This window comes from Nipponia nippon, unplaced genomic scaffold (genome assembly GCF_047370975.1).
Source record: "Nipponia nippon isolate SJK-2023a ecotype South Korea unplaced genomic scaffold, ASM4737097v1 scaffold_10, whole genome shotgun sequence".
Taxonomy (NCBI): domain Eukaryota; kingdom Metazoa; phylum Chordata; class Aves; order Pelecaniformes; family Threskiornithidae; genus Nipponia; species Nipponia nippon.
In genome coordinates, this window is record NW_028262291.1 from 12574626 (window position 1) to 12595868 (window position 21243).

Below are 21243 nucleotides of genomic sequence, written 5' to 3' on the forward strand. Positions count from 1 at the left end.
AACATAAGTTACTGGTTTTACAATAATAATGATGATTATTATGCATTGCATGCTTGGACATATAGGGAAAGGAGTTGTATGTTTTTTAACATTGGATTTGGCTTTAATGAACCTCAACCTGAATGAAACAACATGTAACTGTCTATACTAAAAAAGTCTGTAGAAAGTTTTGTACTAAAATCCAGTTAATTTAGATTAAAAGTAGTTGTGAAGCCATGATAACTTAACAACTTTGTAAAGCTGATGTTTTTAGCTTGTAGGAGTGTCTAGAATTGAACATGAGTTGGTAGTCCAAACTAAAATCCAAAAGGTGTAGGTACATAAAAAAATGTAAAACTCTGAAGTGGTACAATATATTTGTTGTTCTTATTTCTTGCTTTAAGATTCATTTTTTTCATTGCTGAAGGCAGAAAATGTCATCCAGATTTCATTTAAACTAATGGCAAAGTTCAGCTAACATCTCACTTTGAATGGTGAAGTTACGAATTAACGTAATTTTGTATCAAAATAAGAATTTTCTTAAATCTGAAAGAAATGACCATGTTTTCAAGTAGTCCAAAAAGTCAGGGTACAAATGTACCTGTTAAAATCCTAGAGAGCAGCCTGGACACAAAGAAAATGAGAATATCTCTTAGTAAAGTGAGCCCTTACAAAACTTAAGTTAAAAATAGAATAAAACTGATCATGTTCCAGAGAATAAACAGACATCTAGAAAAATATTCTAATAGGACAGCTTTATAGAATTTTATATATAGCTAAACTTATTTTTTAAAAAATCATTACATGCTTTAACTTGTTTAGGTTGTATTTTGCTTGTTGATTAGCTGATCAGCTGTTTACTTGATTTGTTAATCTAATATTCTTTGCTGCTTGTAACTTTTGAAGTTACAGTTTGTTTTAAAAGTCCTTTGAGACACCATAAAACCTGAGGTCATAAAACATTTTTTTATACCTCAGGTTTTAGATGTGGCAGCAGTCCGAGTAGGTACCTGAGCTAAGATAAAATAATGTGGGGGGCACAGGATTTGATCCCAGTCTTTAGTTGCATCTGGGCCAGCTAAAGATGTCACTGCCCCAAGTCTGCCCCCAACTGTTCATATCGTTTCCGTTGACCCGTAGATGTTTATGTAAGCACTCGCTTACTCTTTTAAATCAAAATAAACCAGGACTTTAAAGATCTACTATTTTGAACTTTTTAAACTAACCCTGGCTTATTTTGGCTGCAGTAGATTGGCAAGTGAAGACATGAGTTGGAAGAGTCCTAGACAAGTAGCTGAGCAAACTTAGAGCAGTCTCCTCAGCTGGCAGAGCCACGGCAGATCACGATCACTGCTCCCCGGCCAACTCCCCCCAGTTTATATACCGAGCGTAACGTCATATGGTATGGAACAGCCCTTTGGCCTGTTTGGGTCAGCTGTCCTGGCTGTGCTCCCTCCCGGCTTCTTGTGCACCTGGCAGAGCATGGGAAGCTGAGAAGTCCTTGACTTGGTATAAGCACTACTTAGCAACAACTAAAACATCAGGGTGCTATCAACATTATTCTCATACTAAATCCAAACCACAGCACTATACTAGGAAGATAATTAACTCTATCCCAGCCGAAACCGGGACATTCCCCCAGCAGCAGCAATGCCAGCTTAGGCTCTTCTGGTTCCCTGCTGCCCCTGCCCACTCCAATGGTACTGCTTGTGTAGTGCTGCAGAGCCACATGTATTTTAGGGAATAAATCCAGGATAAAATACCCTCTTTCCTTTATTTAGCATCAGTTTTCTCTCATGGCACTTCCTTCATGTGGTTCACCACATGACCACCCCAACAGTTACACTTGCATTGCCCAGAGGCTGTTGTGCAGGCATAGAAAAGAGCAGTAGGAGTAAAGGGGTGAATATGTGCTAAGTCTGTCATTGCCATCTGAGGACAGGTCAGTGAAACTGTAAGCATCATATAAGGTAACTTCATATGTGTACAAGTATCTCCACTTCATATGCTACGCTGCTGCATTGTCTGATGAATTAGTAGGTATTTCTCAGATAGCTTTATACAAAGTGTGGAGAAGTTTAGAATAAGAAAATGTTTTGACAGCATATTCAATTACTGCTTACAGGATAAAGAAGTGCGAGCAATCTTCCTTAGGCTATTTGCACAACTTTTCCAAGGATACCGGTCATGTCTTCAGCTGATCAGAATTCATGCTGAACCAGTAATTCATTTCCATAAGGTAAAAGAGAAGCAGTTATGTATATTTCATTAGTATTTGTGTGTGTCATGTTATTCCCACAAGCTTGCCTTTAGAACAAGTGTTAAAGTTTAAAAAAATAAGATAATTACATTTTTACATAGCACTGTATCAGTGCATTTTAGTGGGGCTAATTGCAGGGACGGTGATGAAATGTGAAACAAAGTTAACATTAAAATTTAATGCAAAGAAACATTTGAGGAATGATTAAGGACTTTTTAAAACATATGTATGTAATTAAAAGACAATACTTGGAAGTACTAGTTTTCTGTTATTGCCTGTGAGATTTATAATATGTGTGCATCAAACTTCCTGTTACATCACTCCTGAATTTAGGTATAAAAAGATAATAGGTAATATAAAATATTTAATTAGAAAGTACCCCATATTACTATCAGCTGGTGAAAATGTTTAACTGCTAGTGGATGACTAGTAGGTTGTAGTTTTGATACTGACTATATGCATTGATACTGACTACATGCATTTTTTCCTATCTTTATTGCAGGCAGCCTTCTTGGGGCAGCGAGGCTTAATTGAGAATGACTTTCTAACCAAAGTTCTCAATGGAATGGCATTTGCTGGTTTTGTGTCAGAGAGGGGTCCTCCTTTCAGAGCCTGTGATCTTTTTGATGAGGTGAAAACTGTTTCTATATTCCCAAGGAAATTAAAATGTACCTATGATATTTCAGCATGTGAAAAACTATTGAAATGCTTCTGAATCCTCACTGTTTATTGTGTGAAGTTTATACTAAACTTCTCAGTTCTCATTTTCTACTAAACATACATTTCTAGCTTACTTCGGTACAATTAGGCCCTGCTCATATGTATGAAGTTAAACAGTTGTATAAATCATGGTAATGCTGTTCCTGTTGTCAGGTTTGGAACTTCATAATGCATCACATGTGCTAGTACAGAATTATTTTGAGTAATTTAATTATATTCTTAGAAACATTGAAAAAGTAATAGAGAAATATTAAATTAAATACATACCCAACAATATAAACTGGGACAAATATTTTTTCTTTTAAGAAGTAATACCATATTTTTACTCTGCTGGCTTTTATTTGAATGTAGAGTACAAACAGAGATTTGTATTAATTCTGCATAGTAGTAGTATATATGAGAAATATGGATTGTAGTATTAGAAATTTTAAAGGAATGTTATAGGTATGTAGGACTTTCTGTGTTAGGTAGGACTATAAAATCTGGTAACAGAAGCTCTATAAGAAAATGAAAATGTCCCGTGTTCCAGAGCAAGGTGACATTGCACATTTTTCAGTGTTCAGTTTTCTTCGCTCAGTTTCAATTTAAGATTAACATTTCATAACTTAAATAGGAAAGAAATTATTTTTGGTTGAATTATCAACATTTTTATTCGTTTTGTTTGTTTGTTTTAAAGTTGGTAGCCTTTGAAGTCGAAAGAATTAAAGCTGAGGAGGGTAATCCACCAAAAATGATAAAACATGTTAGAGAACTTGCAGAACAGCTCTTCAAAAATGTAAGTTTACTATACCTGCTGCACTTTTAGAGTTGAGATAACAACATTGAAGATTCTTATTTCTGAGATTGATCCCATATGTGAAAGTGGAAATGACTGCTCGTGGTAGTCATCTGCATTACGACAAAAGACTTTGGAACTTTAAATGTCACCAATTTTGTACATGTGAAGGAAGTTCAATATAGTAATATTGATTTATTATTGCTAATATTGATTTACATATAGCTACTGCTTGGCGCATTCTGTTTTCTTAGTGTGTATTCACAAAATGTATATAAACTGTTATTTTCTCTGCTGCAACCTGTCCGTGCCAAATACATCTTTTTTTCTTGCCTCTCAACACTTTTCCATATGAAAAATGTACATCCAATTTGGCATAATGTATACTTTCAGCAGATCTTTCCTGCTGTGCAACCCAGTTCCCATGGTTTGTGTGCTCAGCAAGCACTGTTTCATTTCTTACAGCCTGTTTCTTGGACTCTTTAGGTTTCCTAGAATACCATTTGCAGTTTCATTCTTGCCTTCCTATCATGCCTTTATGTTACATGGTGCTTTTGTAAAATCGCTTACCATTCCGTTAGCTGTGGGGTTTTTTGTTGTTGTTTATTTCTTTTTTTGATTTTTTTTTTTTTTTGGCATCAGCTTATCTCTGTCCCCCTCGTACTTCCTGTTGTTGTTCAGACTCCACAGAGCACCATCTACTACGCAGTCAGTTAACACCTTTATCGCCCTTTCTTTTCTATATTCCATTTCCACAAAACTATGATTTACATCTGCACTTCTATAAAAAAATCACAAGAATTACTAAGTATTTCTAAGTTCCAAGGTGTTTGGGGGGCGGATTTGGGTTGTGTGTGTCTTTTTTTTCCAAAATAAATTGCCTTTAAGCATTTTGTCAGTGTCAATGCAGTTGTTTTTTGGGGTAAAATTAGTATCTTTTCCATAGCAAATTCAAAACTTTACAACCAGTGTGTTCAGCAATCCTTTGTGTCAGTAAATTTTAGATAGAAAAATACATCTATGTATTTCAAGTAAATGGAATGTGTGAATAGTAAGGTGTGTGAAGAGATGTTCGTCTGGCTTTAATGTTGTCCTTCATTGCAGAATTTGTGTGTCTTTCTTCAGACACACTCATTCACTCACTCGCTCTGTCTCTTTTTTCCTCTGAAATTGCCAAATGACCGTTTTAATTTTTTTTGAAGGAAAGAACTGATACACGTTTTAATCTACCTTGTTGATAGTAGACATTAGAAGAGAGAGCAAAAAAATGTGTATGAAATGTCTCTTGTCCATATGTGGCGTAGCATACTTATTGAAGTATCCTAGTGTAACACTGATTTCTTTACACTGACTCTCAGACTTAGGGTAAGAGAATGTAGGTTTTGGAAAATGAAGAGAAACATCAGGCATTAGAATAATTGTTACATAGATTTATTTCATCTATGAGATTTCATCAGTAATAAAATATTATTTTTTCCATGGTATACCTCCTCATCCTGTAGTATTCTCTTAATGATAACTACTGATGGAATCATCTTCTATTACGAGCTAAAATTAAGTTACCAGATATAAAAACTTCTGAATAAATATTAAATTCTCTACTACTAATTTAATAGTGGTGCTGTATATAGCAACATGCATTTTCCAAATTGAGGTCTGTCTTTCAGGTTAACACTGTCAGAAGGTATATTAGTTGACAGTTCTGTGACATTCAGAACTGTTAGTTTCATTAGAAAGTCAAATGGGCAAAATTAAAGTAAACAAGTTTGGTTCTTTTTGATCAGATGGCAGAGATGAGTGAACTCAAATTTGGGGAAGATACAGCAGAAAAAATGAGGAGTATTGCACTAAAGTTTCTTTAAAATCAATCTGTCTTTTAAAAGTTTTTATTTCCTCAAGAGCTAGGGCTGTCATGTTATATAAGTATATGATTATTGTGCTACTATCCCATAAATATGGGAAATTGCTACAAACAATATAATTGTTATTATCACAGAATCATAGAATCGTTTAGGTTGGAAAAGACCTTTAAGATTATTGAGTCCAACCATTAACCTAGCACTGCCAAGTCCACCACTAAACCATGTCCCTAAGTGTCACATCTACACGTCTTTTAGATACGTCCAGGGATGGGGACTCAACCACTTCCCTGGGCAGCCTGGTCCAGTGCTCGATAACCTTTTCAGTGAAGAATTTTTTCCTAATATCCAATCTAAACCTCTCCTGGCACAACTTGAGGCCATTTCCTCTCATCCTATCACTTGCTGTTTGGGAAAAGAGACCGGCACCCACCTCACTACATCCTGCTTTCAGGTAGTTGTAGAGAACGATAAGGTCTCCCCTCAGCCTGCTTTTCTTCAGGCTAAACAACCCCAGTTCCCTGAGCCACTCCTCGTAAGACTTGTGCTCTAGACCCTTCACCAGCTTCGTTGCTCTTCTCTGGACACGCTCCAGCCCCTCAATGTCCTTCTTGTAGCGAGGGGCCCAAAACCGACCACAGTATTTGAGGTGCAGCCTCAGCAGCGCTGAGTACAAGGGGACGATCGCTTCCCTAGTCCTGCTGGCCCCACTATTCCTGATACAAGCCAGGATGCTATTGGCCTTCTTGGCCACCTGAGCATGTTGTTAGCTCATATTCAGATGGCTGTTGACCAACACCCCCAGGTCCTTTTCTGCTGGGCAGCTTTCCAGCCACTCTTTCCCAAGCCTGTAGCGTTGTATGAGGTTGCTGTGACCCAAGTGCAGGACCTGGTACTTAGTGCTGTTGAACCTCATACAGTTGGCCTCGGCCCATCAATCCAGCCTGTGCAGAACCCTCTGTAGAGCCTTCCTACCCTCCAGCAGATCAACATTCCTGGTGAACTTCATGTCATCTGCAAACTTACTGAGGGTGCACTCGATCCCCTCGTTCAGATCATTGATAAAGGTATTAAACAGAACTGGCCCCAGTACTGAGCCCTGGGGAACACCACTCGTGACTGGCCGCCAACTGGACTTAACTCCATTCACCATAACCCTTTGGGCCTGGCCCTCCAGCCAGTTTTTTACCCAGCAAAGAGTACCCTCATCCAAGCCATGAGTAGCCAGTTTCTCCAGGAGAATGCTGTGGGAAACAGTGTCAAAGGCTTTACTAAAGTCCAGGTGGACAACATCCACAGCCTTTCCTTCATCCACTAAACATGTCACATTGTCATAGAAGGAGATGAGGTTAGTCAAGCAGGATCTGCCTTTCATGAACCCATGCTGACTGGGCCTGATGACCTGGTTGTCCTGTACATGCTTCGTGATGGTGCTCAGGATGATCTGCTCCATAACCTTCCCTGGCACTGAGGTCAGGCTGACAGGCCTGTAGTTCCCCAGATCCTCCTTTCGGCCTTGTGAGGCAAAGAAGGCATTAAGTACCTCAGCCTTTCCCTTGTCCTTTGTCACTATGTTTCCCCCTGCATCCGGTAAAGGATGGAGATTCTCCTTAGCCCTCCTTTTGTTGCTAATGTATTTATAGAAACATTTTTTATTGTCTTTTATGGCAGTAGCCAGATTAAGTTCGAGTTGGGCTTTGGCCCTTCTAATTTTCTCCCTGCATAACATCACGACAGCCTTGTAGTCCTCCTGAGCTGCCTGCCCCTTCTTCCAAAGGTCATAAACTCTCCTTTTTTCCTGAGTTCCAGCCAAAGCTCTCTGTTCAGCCAGGCTGGCTGTCTTCCCTGCCAGCTTGTCTTTTGGCACATGGGGATGGCCTGCTCCTGCACCTTTAAGATTTCCTTCCTGAAGAATGTCCAGCCTTCCTGGGCTCCTTTGCCCTTCCGGACTGCCTCCCAAGGGACTCTGTCAACCAGGCTCCTGAACAGGCCAAAGTCTGCCCTCTGCAAGTCCAAGGTGGCAATTCTACTGACCCCCCTCCTTACTCCTCCAAGAATTGAAAACTCTATCATTTTGCGATTGCTATGCCCAAGATGGCCTCCAACCATCCTGTCGTATCAGTATTATGATACTAAATTATTCCAAAGGAGATGGCGAACATTTGTGTTTGTTTTCTAGCAGATATAGATCCTTTTTTATAATGAAAGAACCTATAAAGCATAAGTGAATATGTGCAACTTTTCACTTACATTATTTCTTAAAATCAGTGTCAAAACTAATTCATTTTAGTCTTTGATGATGATGAGATTTGTTTATACCATTGTGATTGACCTGCTACTTCCCTACTGCTAAATCAATGACTTAGTGTATTTAAAATTCAGATTTTTAGTAGTTATGCATACAGCTCTCTTTGAATAAAGCACTGTGATGAGTATCATTTCTTCTATAAGTTATGCCTAGAGCTGCCTGATTTTAAACTCAGTGCATGACATATTTTGACATCTTGTTCCACAGTTTAAATATTCATCATATTGTAGCTGTCACAGTCTAGATACATATGAGAAACAAGGTTTGTTAGGGAGAGATAATGTTTGTATTAGTCTAGCTGGTACAAGTGGAAAATCTAGACAAGTTTTTGGCATACACTGCTTCAGTAGTTGAAGACATTAGACCTACATTCCTAATAGCGTATACAGCTGAGATGAGGTTTGTGATGGCCAAGATTAAAGTAACTCTTTCTGTATCTTTCCTCTGGATCTTTCTTGTCCATGAAATGGAATGTAGAATAGTTATTCTCCCTTTCTGGGTTTTTCTGTTATATGTCATCTGTTAGCCCTTGCTGAGATTGTGTTCCCTTTCCCTGCCTTACTTCTTCTGGCATCTGCTGCTCTCATACCCCTAGCTAGATTTTTTTGCTTGATTCATTAAACTTTCCTCTGCAGAGAATTGTATGGCTAAGTAGCTGGTTTGTTTTGACTGCTATTTCTCAAGTTGATGCATTTGATCTCTTTGTTGCCTTTTGCTCCCATAAACGAAAGTATCAAGCTAGCTCCTGTTTACAAGTTTTATTGCAAGCTAGTTGTGCTTGTACAACAGAAACCTAATGGATTGAGTAGCACTCTTTGGCAGTGGTACGTAGCCAGTAATAAGTAACAGCAGAGAGTCAACTTGGATAACAGTAAATTCAAACATGATTAATGATAACCACTGGTATATGAATGAAAAGATGAAAATATCCTGTTTTGTTTGATTGGTTGTTACACTGCTCAAGACATGAGATGTGATCCTGTGAATGGTGGTAGACTCCTTGTGGAACATGTAGATCTCGGCTGTATTTTGGAAAAGATACAACCTAACACCAGGAGAAAAAAACAAAACAAAACAAAACAAAAAAAAAAAAAAACCAAGAAAGATGATCAACCATTTGAGGAAAAAAAGTGAAAGAAATGGTGAATTTTCATATCTTGCTCTCTTCAGGATATCTTTCTGGAAAGCGTGTTTTAAACTAGCTAAAATCAATGTGGAAGCAGTTGAGTGAAAATCAGGGGTTTGTGATGTACATGGTCTTTCCACTTGCTGAAAACCAGAGGCAGAAAATGCATGTCCACATATAGGAACACATATTGCACTGATACTGCATGTGGTATTGACAAATGCCAACAGAGCTTGCCTACATAGAGCAAGTCTTCAAGTGTCCCACGTACAGTCACATCTCTGTTGTATGTTACAGAGTGTATTTTGCTAATGTCTTCAGTATTGCAGTATTGCATGATAATGTCGAGATCAAGACAAAGATAATTACATAGTAGCAGATGCAGCAGTTATTTTGATAAAACAAAAAAGTCAGTGTTCTGCAATGTGAAACTGATTTTTTTACATTTTTTTTAATTCTGAAGACCTTTGCAAGAAAACCCCAAAACAAGATAAAAGCTTTCTTTGGGGCTGCTTATTACATTTTCTTTTAAAGAAAAAGAAAAAAAAGACCATAAAAGAGTGAGTGAAAAATCATGTAGGTGAGCATTTATTTTCACAGTGGAAATTCTGATAGTTTTGCAACAATAGAATTCTTTTCTATCCTTTGAGAACACCCCAAAATCTGATGTGACAGCTTCTTTTTACTTTCCTTGTAGTTTAAGCCCATCATTTGCTGTCTTTGATCACCTATACTAACTTTGTTCATTTTTTTAGTGCAAACAGTGAGCTGTGTGACATATTTTTATGGCACATACAGAAGATAAAAAATGGGTCCCTAATGAGGGACGGCCATAGTTTGATACAACACGGTACAAAAATGAATTTTCACTTCGTAGTCTTGATCAAAATGAGAATATTTCCCAGTGCTTGGTGAAGAGATTGTACGTTTTAATATCTTCAACCCTTTCTCTAATAAAGAGGTTGATTGTCAAACTAATTTCTATTTAAGTCCTAAATATTCATTAAACTGCACAAAATCAACCTAAGTTAAGCAGTGATTTTCTTACGTTCTCTTTCTTTTTGAATTTTGCATAGTGACAGAAATAATTTTATAGAAGCCTTTAACGAAGTTGTAGGTATCAGATAATGAATCAAGGGTGATATGAATATGAAACATGATATTAGTTGGCTGCATTAGATACTTGGCTTCTTAACCCTTCCGGTATGACAGATACACAGAACAGCAATAAAATTGGATGAGACAGATGGTAACACTACATAACACATTTGTGTATAACCTTTTCCTTCTGACCTGCAGGAGAATCCCAATCCCCACATAGCATTCCAGAAAGTGCCACGGCCCACGGAGGGCTCCCACTTGCGGGTTCATATCCTCCCTTTCCCCCGGATCAATGAGTGCCGGGTGCAGGAGCTCCTCCAGGAAGGCCTCGCAAGGAGTCAGGGTGCCCCCCCTGCCACCCGGGGGGATAAGAAGTGTGTCGTTCCAGCGGGTCCCCCTGTTGGTACGTGTACTTGTTCCCCAACTTACCTATTTGTCATCCTGTCTCATAAGTTGAATATATAATTAGCATGGCTGCAATGTGTTGCCCCAATGTCATGTTAATACAGTATTTTTAGCGATCGTAGTAAAGTTTAGTACATAGGCTTGCCTGTTTGCTTTTGCAATTTTAAAAGCCCTTTTGCACCAGCCTTCTCTAAGAAGTCAAACATCCAGAGTGTGAGTGGCATAATTACTAACAACAAAAAAAGGACTTGATCTGAGTTAGACTGAACTATTAAATTCGATATTGCCTACTCATCTAGGTCTGATGAATATCACCGTAGGTTACTTTTAGGGCTGGCTGAACCAAGCTTTGAACTGTTAGGGTTTTTCCTTTGACAGTAGTGGAAGACATGTAAATTACTGGAAAAAGGCAAGGAACAAACATAGCATCTGTCTCAAAATAAATATACCTATATTTAAATATAAGGAACAGATGTAGACATTCTAGGCCTGTCAATTTCATTTTAATGCCAGAAAAATTCTATTAGTCATAGTCATATTCATCAATGCGAATGATGGCGTAAACAAGTATGTTTAGTAAACTTGCAGGAGACACGAAGCTGGCAGAATTTGCAAAACTTTTTAAGGATGGGATTAGAATTCAAATCAGTCTTGAAAAATTAGAGATGTAGTCTCTGAATTTTGTCCTTCTCTACTGTTTTTCTTCAAATAAGGTATTGCACTTGCATAGGCATGGTCAGCTGACTATGCAACAGCTCTTCAGAAATTAGTTTGGGGATTATAATTATCATAGGGCAAACATGACCCAACTATATCAAGCTATTGCAAAAAAGACAAACATCTTAGTAGGATGTATAAACAGGAGTACAGTCAGTGAACCCCATGGAGAAATCCTTTCGTTGTACTCAGTAAGACCTCGGCTGGACTGTTTGTATCCATTTTTGGACACTGGAAGACTGCCTCCGTTTTTGATTCTGTTGGAGGGAGTCCAGAAGAAAGCAACAAGAATGACCAGCGATCTGGAGAATGTGACCTACAAGGAAAGATGGAGAGTTGTTTAGACTGAAAAACAGAAGACTGAGGGAACACATAATAGCAGTCTTCAATTACATGAGAGGCTGTTAAAAAAAAGAAAGGGAATAATCTGTAGCGATAAGAAATAATGGGTTTAATTGCAGCACAAAAATAGAGTTATTTGTTAGGAAAAACTTGGTAAAATGAGGATTGTGAGGTAGTTGAGTGGATTTCTTGTGAAGCCATGGAGTCTCTGTTATCACAGAACTTTGGGAACATATTAGACAAACATGAGAAATAACATAAATACAGTTGATCCTCAGGACAGCAGGATGAACTACATGGCCTCTTGAGGCCCCTTCCAGGCCTGTTTCTGTTTGGGTTTATGTAAGAAGATAAACTCTATTCACCTGCCTTTGCTGTTGACTATATCATTGCATCTGTTACTTGTAGAAAATGTAAAGAGTATGTGCTTGTGTTCTGTTGTCTTTCTTTAAAAGGCTAGATGCAAGAGAAGGTTTTCTTTCTTAATAAGTTAATTTTTATGTCAAAGCTTTATATTTTTTTTTTTCCAAGGAACAGCTTTCACACTCATACTCCCTGCTGTCCTGTGTGTCAAAATCCTTGGATATTAGGAGCTCATTATTATCTACAAGAAGCGCATATTCTGCATTTATATTCTATTTACCTGATAATAAAGAGAAAAAGAGAATGTTAGTTCTTCCATTCTGAATTTGCTTGAAAATTCAGAGCGGAACACTGTATTAAGAAAATAATCTTTAGATCTCAGCAAATTGGAATCTAGATAAGAGAACAGGTTTGTCAGGTTTATTCTGTGTCACAGAATTCTTGGCATGGCCAATGAATTCTTTAAGGAAAAATAGTTGTCTACAGCTATACAATATGCAAGGCTACATAGTTCACTACAGAACACACACATATATTTTTTTATTAATTTGTATTTATTTATATATTTCATTAGTATGTTAGAGGTTGGAATCTCTTTGTGCCTGCATAAGACAAACAGAACAAATACTAAAGAGAATCAACTGCTCTAGTTAAAATGCAGACCAGTCTCCTCTTCAGATAGTATAGGAAAATCAAAGATTGAGGGTCTTATGTTCCCATCTGTATATGCCTACTAATGCTATTTGCTTAACAGAACAAAATGGAGGGGACATTCTTTTTTTTTTTTTTTTTTTTTTAAATAATTTTCTGGTATTCTTTGTGACTCTTGCAGAAGACATTTCACAGATGTATATTCATCTTTTTCTTTGTTAGTTTCCATAATGGAAAAAGGAAGCACAGTTTTCAACAGTGCCCAAAGGCTGGAAGTTGTTAGAAACTGCATCTCGTTCATTTTTGAAAACAAATTTTTGGAGACCGAAAAGGTAATAAAATGAAATTTTAACTCTCCCAAATAAGACTTTATTCTATTAATGAGCAAATGGAGACTGACCTGTCACAAAGTACGTTTTCAAGTAATTTCAAATACTAATGATTATTTTAACCATTTAAATAAATGAAGTACGCAATTGATTAGCAGTATTGATTAGGAGGAATGTGAAAAAAAGGCATACATAGACATTTCAGTGTTTGTCAACAAATGCTCTTCAGTACATTTTCAGTACAGTAAATTTTGCTGGTTTTAAAAATGAATAATTTGATAGAACTCAGAGATGAATGTAAATATCTGGCATGTCTGTCTTCACTAAAATGTACTAGTGACTTGTCATCCTTGACACTTTTATTTTTTCACGTTAAGAAGTTGCCAGGTTTTGTACATTCTATCCTCAGAGTTTTCAATTCTTGATTCTAGAACAATCACCCAAACTTACTCTCAAATCTAATTCTACATATGCAAATGACTGTAAAATTATTTTAAGCAATTTTTTGATTTCTGAGAAAAGTATCACCTTTATATCTCTGAGACTGTGCAGCTCAAGATAGAAAATGAGCATTTCTTGATTTAAAAGTTATGTTACGGAAATGCATATGGGAAAAGTCCTAATAAAATGTGTAGCTCTCTTTAGAGTTTTGATGCATGTGTAACCACGGTAGTTTTTAACCTCTTTCAACTTACAGGCACTTGGAAAATTTCAGTAGTGTTTTGTCCCCCTGTATGATAAATTTATCCTTAGACAATAGGCTGCCTTTTCTTATTTATCTGTTACCACCCATTAAATCTAGTCTAAAGGGCCACAGTTGATAATCATTGATGTAGCGCTTGCTGCACCTTTAAAGCATTGGCATAAATATTATGTTGACACTGTTTTAGGGTAAACTGCGTAACAGCCTTGTGGCCTCATTGCTATGAGAGATATGCCTCTTCTAAAGCCATTTGTCATTCACTGCTTATCAAAAAACATGCTGGTTGGCCTTGATATGCTAACTCGAGACATGGCCTGGCTGGTACAGAATAGAGCACTTGCTTTCTTGCACAATAATCCATTTCTGATTTCACATCCGTTCAATGCCTGTCCATATTCAATCATTTCTATTTACAGATGTAGGTGAGAAATGCTGTTTAATGCATTTGAAAAAAAATGGGAAAAATTTAATACTTAATGACTCGAGCTAAACCAACCATTATGGGAAAGTTTGATATTCAAGCTAGTGAGTCATTTCCAAAGGTATTATTTACTATACTGTCACTTGCAGTGTCTTAATAAAGAATGAATGATATTCAGTACGAATAATGCCATTTAATTTCGTTTTCGTAAAGTTAGATTTTCTTGTCTCCAGACACTGCCTGCAGCTCTGAGAGCCCTAAAAGGAAAGGCAGCTCGGCACTGCCTGACACAGGAACTAGGCCTGCATGTTAAACAGAATCGAGCAATACTGGACCATCAGCAGTTTGACTACATTGTGCGAATGATGAACTGTGCTTTGCAGGTACAGTATGTGAAGGTTTTGTTCTTTGGTTGTCATTGTTATTATGATAAGCCAAAAATTGTTTAGAGTGATGTGGAGAAGCAAAATAAATTACAGGACCACGTACTACAATGATGTAGCAGATCGTACTTGACAGTGGATTTAAGGTATTTTGTTGTTGAAAGGATAAAGGAGAAAACACTCAGGTCTATACGGATCTGCCTGATATGAAAACCAAAGAAAACTGTTCCCATTATTCATAATTTAGTTTTGGTAAGTATTGAAGTGATTTATCTTAATGGCTTTAAGTACTTTTTTTAATGAATGGATGTTAGCTTTTCCAGGTAATTTTCAACTCTGAGCTCCTAAATGTGTATTACCCACTGCTCAGTTGAAAAAACCGTACGTTTGTCTTCTTTGTCATCACAAGTGTGAACATACTTCAAGAAGAAACCATACTTTCTGCTTCCATGGTTCATGGTGGTAGTTCTACTTGTCATGGTGACATCTTACTTGGTCAGAAACTCACTGAAGGTGTTTGCAGTTCATCTGCTAAGTTATTCTACTGTTAAATTAAATAATTTTGTGTTGAATAAACATACGGTGGCAGCTACCTATGAGAGTAAAATACATGGATGACTTCTGACTTTCATTTGAATAATTGTTCTGTTTTAGCTTTACTTGTTGGCAGTTCATTGTCAGAAATATTCTACAGTGTTTTCAGTCTGATATCTGAGAATGTAGTAGTATTCTTTTTAATTTGTAATGTGATCACATTTGGTTATAATTTGCCTCTTGTTGCCCCTGTGTAAGTTATTTTATCAAATTAGGGATTTGATTGAGACATTGGTATTTTAACTGACTCTCCTCTAACCTGAAAACTGTTGAAATTATTTTGCAGCAGTTTGTTTTTAAAAAAGTGAGTGCTAAATACAGCTTTCACTTAAGTATAGAAATAAATTAACATTGACTGAGCAAATGCAACTCAGGTCACCATCAAATGTAAGTTTTGTTGTCTATTGTATTTCTTGTTTGTTCACAGTAGATATTTTTCTACTGTTTGGAACAAACTTCAACTTTGCCTGAACAGTGGTCTTTGGAGTAAAATTACCTGCAGTTAGCAGATGAAAACTGAAGTCGACTGGCTAAAATTGCACAGGATGTACCAGAGTGTGCTTTTTTGATACAGGCTTTGGCCTTTTCCAAGCTCTAAGTTTAACCTCAGAGCTGGAAGAAAAATTGAAGTTATCTGTGAAACTGTATTTGTCTGCCCAAAATCATGACCAATGGAATACTGCACCTGCTGTGTATTCCAGAGTTAGAAATTTCATTTCAAACCAGAAAACAGAATTGTCTAGATGCGCCACAGATATTGCTTCTACTTTTTTGATTGTTCCTGAGATAAAAAAAAAATCAAGATGTTTTTAGACAATAGGAACAAAATACAAATCCCCTTTGTTTGCTCTTAGTACAAAACAGATGGCAGAAGAAAATGGGGAGCTGAGGAAATTTCCTTTGCTGAGGAGAGAAATACTGACATCACCTTTTAATAAAGCAATAAAATCCAATTTTTCTCTACGAGAAAAATGTTATTTTTCTTCCCAGTGATTTGAAGACCCAAGAAGGACTTTAATGTTCATAGAAATGAATGTGTCTGAAGTCTTACTGAAGTTAAAATAGAATGTTTTTTTCTCAATAAAACTAGCAAACTCAAATCATGCAGAGGAAACAGATAGATCAAGTAAGGAGGCACAGTTTTTATGCTTTTTTCTCCCCAACAGTATTTTCACGTCTTTGAAAATATAAAATGAAACTTTCCATTTCTCAGGAGTAAGCTTGGCCAATATGAAAACGTCTGAACTCCTGACACTGGGCAGCTAGTTAGAAGCAAGTATTTAGTACATCTGCTTTTATGACGTGTGAAATTATTTATTAAGTTAAAAGCATGATTTATAACTTGTCTGTGCACTTTGTTCAACTGTATTATTTGGAACAATGTGTAAATTGTGACATTTTGGAGCTTCCCTGTATTGGTTCAAGAAAAAATACATTATCAAGAACTTGAGTAGGTTTGTCTTTGCTGCAGTGGGACTCAGCAAGTCAGCATTTTGCTGTAGAGACATGAATTCTGCTAGCTGCAGGTCATAAGACCAAGTAATTTAAACAGTGTCTGTTAAAAAGATAAAAAAAACTAATTTAAGAAATGTGGTCTTAACTGTAGATGCATTCAAGCTTTAGGATAATACCACATTAATTATGATGGAATTTTGGGGGGAGGGTTAGATTGCAGTATTGTTTCAAGACCTCACCAAACTATTGGAATTGTATAAACTGTCGGTCATACCACTGAACGTCTCGTCACAGATTTTTCTGTTAATGTTATTGCACGTTCCCTTGGCTTCTGTAAGACACAAACTAAAATATTGCTGTGGCCAGGAGGCGTATAGCAGCTGATACAAAAGCTGAGAAGAAGGGAAGGCCCTGGGCATAGTCGCTAGGTTGGGCAGAGCCCTGGCGCTCTGCTGTTCACGCTGGGCTGAGCTGGGATGTGTGCGCTGCAAGCCCCAGCCTGGTGGTTTTCCGTGGGAAATACCAGTCTCTGCTGGCTCACTTGCTCATGCAGATAGGAAATCTGATGCTCCCCAGCCACCAAACCTCTGCTACTGATAATGTGAATTGTTGCAAACCATGTGTATTTCAAGAGGTACAGGCTGGCCGTTTCTGAAAGTGTCCTTTGAACAAGAAACTCTATTATTGGCATGTACTGAATTCTTTCTTACTGGGAACAGTGCCACATATTACAAAACCAGGAAGACTGCATTCTGCAAGTTTATTGCAGATCCCTCTGTTACTATTTGAGATTTTCCTAGTTGTTTAGTGTCAGGTTTTTTTCTTTTAATAGAATGTACTCTCTTGCTTTACTGGAGTCCATAAAAATAAAGGTCAGATGCTTTTTCGGAGCTTCTGTATACTCATTTTGTAGATGAAGAGCAGTACGTTAGCAAAATGCTAGTAACAGTCCCACCATGTATATTGTTGCTGATCTGTTATATCTGGTGTGACACACCGGCTACCGCAGTGCTTGAGAATAGATTAAGGAAGAGGAATAAAATATTCATACCATTGCTTCAAGTTAATAGCTGTTTTATTTTAGTGAAAAATTACTTAGGCTGTATTTCCCCCAGTATCCAATCTCTACAGCCATTTTGCAACTGGGAGGAAGGGAGGGTGGTATTTTACGAATTTCTCTAGAGATGACAAAACTTGGGCTTGCCAGATATCTGGTGTTCGTCAGCTTGAATTTCTCAGTCCAAAAGTGGCATTCTTTTGAACTATTCTTCTTTAGACTATTTACAGTCTGGAGGTACTGGGCAGGACCTCACTGCAAATTTTTAATAGGCCTACGATCTATAGAATAGTACAATAGAATTTCAGATTAATTTGCCCTATTTAGCGGCTAGGCAGCTGCATGTCAAGCCTAGTGCTAGACCTTAGGTGGCTTTACAAATACAGTTAATGTAAGGCATGATGCAGTAAGTCAACGCTGAAGTGTTAAAAACATGCTTTACTGTGTCTTTTTGTGTCTAGGAAGTACTGACAATCTACTGAGGCTGAAATTAAAACGAAGGAAGCATTTCTGATTGTTCTTAGTAGTACGAAGATCAGAATGACATGGAGATTGTATTGCTCACTGATTAAAGCAGATGTCTTCTGATGAGGGCAATTAAATTCCCAGTTATTTGCTTTTATCTCTTCTAGGCATTGTCACTGGCCACTTGCTAAAAACTTTATTGTCATGCCCTAAGTAAGAAGTTTTCCACTGACAAATCATATACTCTGAAAAGCATTTAAATCAGCCTCTATTACACCAATGATTAATATCTGTGATGGCAAAGCAGAAGTATTATGTTCTGTTCCATATGTTATATAACTAAATTACTTTTAAAAACCATCTGCAGTGTTGTGAAAGGTTAATATATTGATTGACAATTTATTCATACAGATAGCACTGTAATGAGGAAAATGTGAAATTATTTCACTAGAAACTATTGCTGTGGCATTTTGTATCTGCTGCTGTGGCTACCTCAGAATAATTTGCAATTACACACAAATTCCTATTTTAAAAGTGTTTTTTTTTCTCTTTAATTTTCTGTAATGAAATGCTTTTCTCCAACATTTCAGAAAAGACTACGTTACTTTTTTGCAACCAAAAAGTATTTTTTACCAGAGAAACACCTCTTCTATGTAGTTATGTTTCCAGCAACACATTGGATTTTTAATACCCATTAAGAAATAATGGCAAAAGCCATCTCAAGGCTCAATTTGCATACTGCTCCATTAATTTATTACAAACAACATGACTTGTCCAGATTTTCAGTTGTCTCGCTGACTTTCCTCTGACAACAGCAAGTGAACGCTGTGTTTTGAAACATAGTAGCAGTTAATTTGATAAAATGTCAGTAAAGGCGAAAAGAGGCCTGAAGGTGGTAACTTCTCGCACTGTGTATGTGGAGCGTACTTGATAGTCAGAAACAATTTTTACATTAAAAAGACATTCTAAACAATTTGTGTAAAATACTTCACAGTAAGAATAAGGCTTCCTAAAAAATATTTTCTCTGGGGAAAGATTCTCTTCAGATAGTGCAGGACTATGAACTAGCTTCCTTTGGTAAACCGTTCATTTAAAAAGAAAAACTCCAAAACTACAATGTTGCAATATAACATTTTCTCTGTAAAATGTTGGTCAGTAATATTGCCTAACTGCATATTAATGCTTTTCTTTGGAAATGTGGGTCAAATTGGAAAATATATGTGCCCCAGACATCTGGAGTACTTAATCTAAAAGTGGATAGAGTGGGAATAAGGTGCATAAAACAGTTAAATACATAAATACTTTCAAAATTCTGGTCTTTAGGCGTAGGAAAGAGGTGGGATCTTCTAATGATGTGATTTAATCCGACAACCTGCAAAGTCATCAGTGCTGTTTTAGGGCCTGGTTTGCTCCAATGTCACATCTGTGTGAATACATGTGTTGTACCAGTGTAACTGAGAGAATATCTTTAATAGTAGAGAAATTACTCATTGTCTTAGTGCTTTAGATAATTTCTAATAGAACACTAGGGCTTTCCATTGTGGCAATGAGCAGATGTCTATCTTTCAAATAGAGTATACTGAGTATTCTAAAAGTATACTTACAGTATACAGTGTGAAAAACAACTGTGGGAAGTCTTAGTAGCAACCAGGGCAAAATTGAAAATTTAACCTGTATTAGGTTACAACAAAGGTACATTTGGGCCAGCATCTGTTCTCCAACAATGGCCAAAAGCAGATGAAAGATATTATTGATTAATTTTGCCTCTAGAATTTCTCTTGTGGCTCTTCCGTATTGCTTTGTTGCAATAAGGGCCTCTTTCTAGCACTTACTATACAGTCTGTTGTGAAAGAAACTTTAATATGGAAAATTAAAAACAATGGCATTCTATAAACAATATTAAATTTATTTTTCTTAGGCAAATAACTTTTGTATTATATTCTGCCACCAGATAAAGTTTAAAAATTGTCAGTCAGTTCTCAGAATTCAGAGGTTTGCAAGTACTGTCCAATAACAAGAAAGATTTTACTACTCCTGAGAGAAAATCAGCCATGTGTGTGTCATATGATTCAAATTCTTGGCAATATAAAGGTTAAATGAACTAGCATTTCTCATATTTTATGTTGAAAGCTATGTTGCCAAACGTCTTTATTTTGGAGGGCTATAGTAGGTTTCTCTCCTTTCAGACTTTTATTTCATGGCCTGTCTTTTGTTACTCAGTTTGACTTACGTTCTTGGAAGTAGAGACTCTCAGAAGTAATGTTTGAACAACAGCAGTATTTGAAAATATTTTAAGGTATTTTAAAACATAGAAAATATATCATGAAGAGAAATCATGGGAGTTTAACAGGGCCACACTTAATTATATTAATTTATCAGTTAGTAACAATTTGATCTTTTTCATCCTGTTAGACATAGTCATGGTATTATTTGAGTGAAAGAAAGGAGATTCCAGGTTTTAAGGCTTGAACTTGAAAATTCCAGATTTAATTCCATATTGTACTGCAGATTATTTTTTTTGTCACAACGGGCACATCATATAGTTTCTCTGGTCCATGGTTTATTACCCAAAAAGTAGAATTAACAGTTTTCCCATCTTGCTGACTTTTCAGGAGTCCACCTGTAATGTTCTGGACTTAATAAAAGAAGCTGCTATTTCTGAATCTTTCTGATAATGTCTCTTTCCCAAGAAATTGCAAGATATTAGAATATACTGCACATGGCTGAATCAATGGTGGTCACAGAATTTCTCTAGGAAGAAAATTTCTTCAGTTTCTTTCTTTGCAGGATTGCCCATGTGTGTATGTCACTCAACTTTGCAGACTTTTCAGCTTTATTACCGCTGCTGGAAGAGTAGCCCACAGTTACCTACTCTGCGGGTATCAAGGGAGATGACCGCCTTGATATAGCAGTAGCCGTTCTCTTCTGGGCTAGGACTCTCCCTGTGGAGGTGGCCGTGTCCAAGTAGTTCCTTTTTGCATCGCTTAAGGGAGATTTGTTTGTGCAGTCGTCTCCACAGAGAGGTGTCTGGCTGATTCTGTGTGTGTGTGTGTCCAGACACCGAGGTGGTTGTCTCAAGCTGCGTTAAACTGCCTCTGTGCTTTTAGTGAGGAATTGCTTTGATGACCAGGCAGCAGAAAACCATGGCTGCTTTTCCCGCTGGCACTGTGCCAGCAGAGGTGTTCAGGAATGAGCTCGTGTGTGGCTGGACCCTTCCTAAATTGCTGTTT

At 37.1% G+C, this 21243-nt stretch overlaps 1 protein-coding gene across 4 annotated transcripts in view; it reads left to right on the top strand.

Moving 5' to 3' along the window:
• Nucleotides 1-21243, top strand: part of SBF2 (SET binding factor 2) — a 323859-nt gene that overhangs the window by 204525 nt on the left and 98091 nt on the right. For all 4 annotated transcript variants that reach the window (XM_087745080.1, XM_087745103.1, XM_087745088.1 and 1 more), the window contains 6 exons: nucleotides 2105-2218; nucleotides 2742-2870; nucleotides 3636-3734; nucleotides 10327-10531; nucleotides 12829-12938; nucleotides 14293-14442. In XM_087745080.1, coding sequence (XP_087601206.1) covers nucleotides 2105-2218; nucleotides 2742-2870; nucleotides 3636-3734; nucleotides 10327-10531; nucleotides 12829-12938; nucleotides 14293-14442 — 807 coding nt within the window. The remainder of the gene's footprint in view (nucleotides 1-2104; nucleotides 2219-2741; nucleotides 2871-3635; nucleotides 3735-10326; nucleotides 10532-12828; nucleotides 12939-14292; nucleotides 14443-21243) is intronic.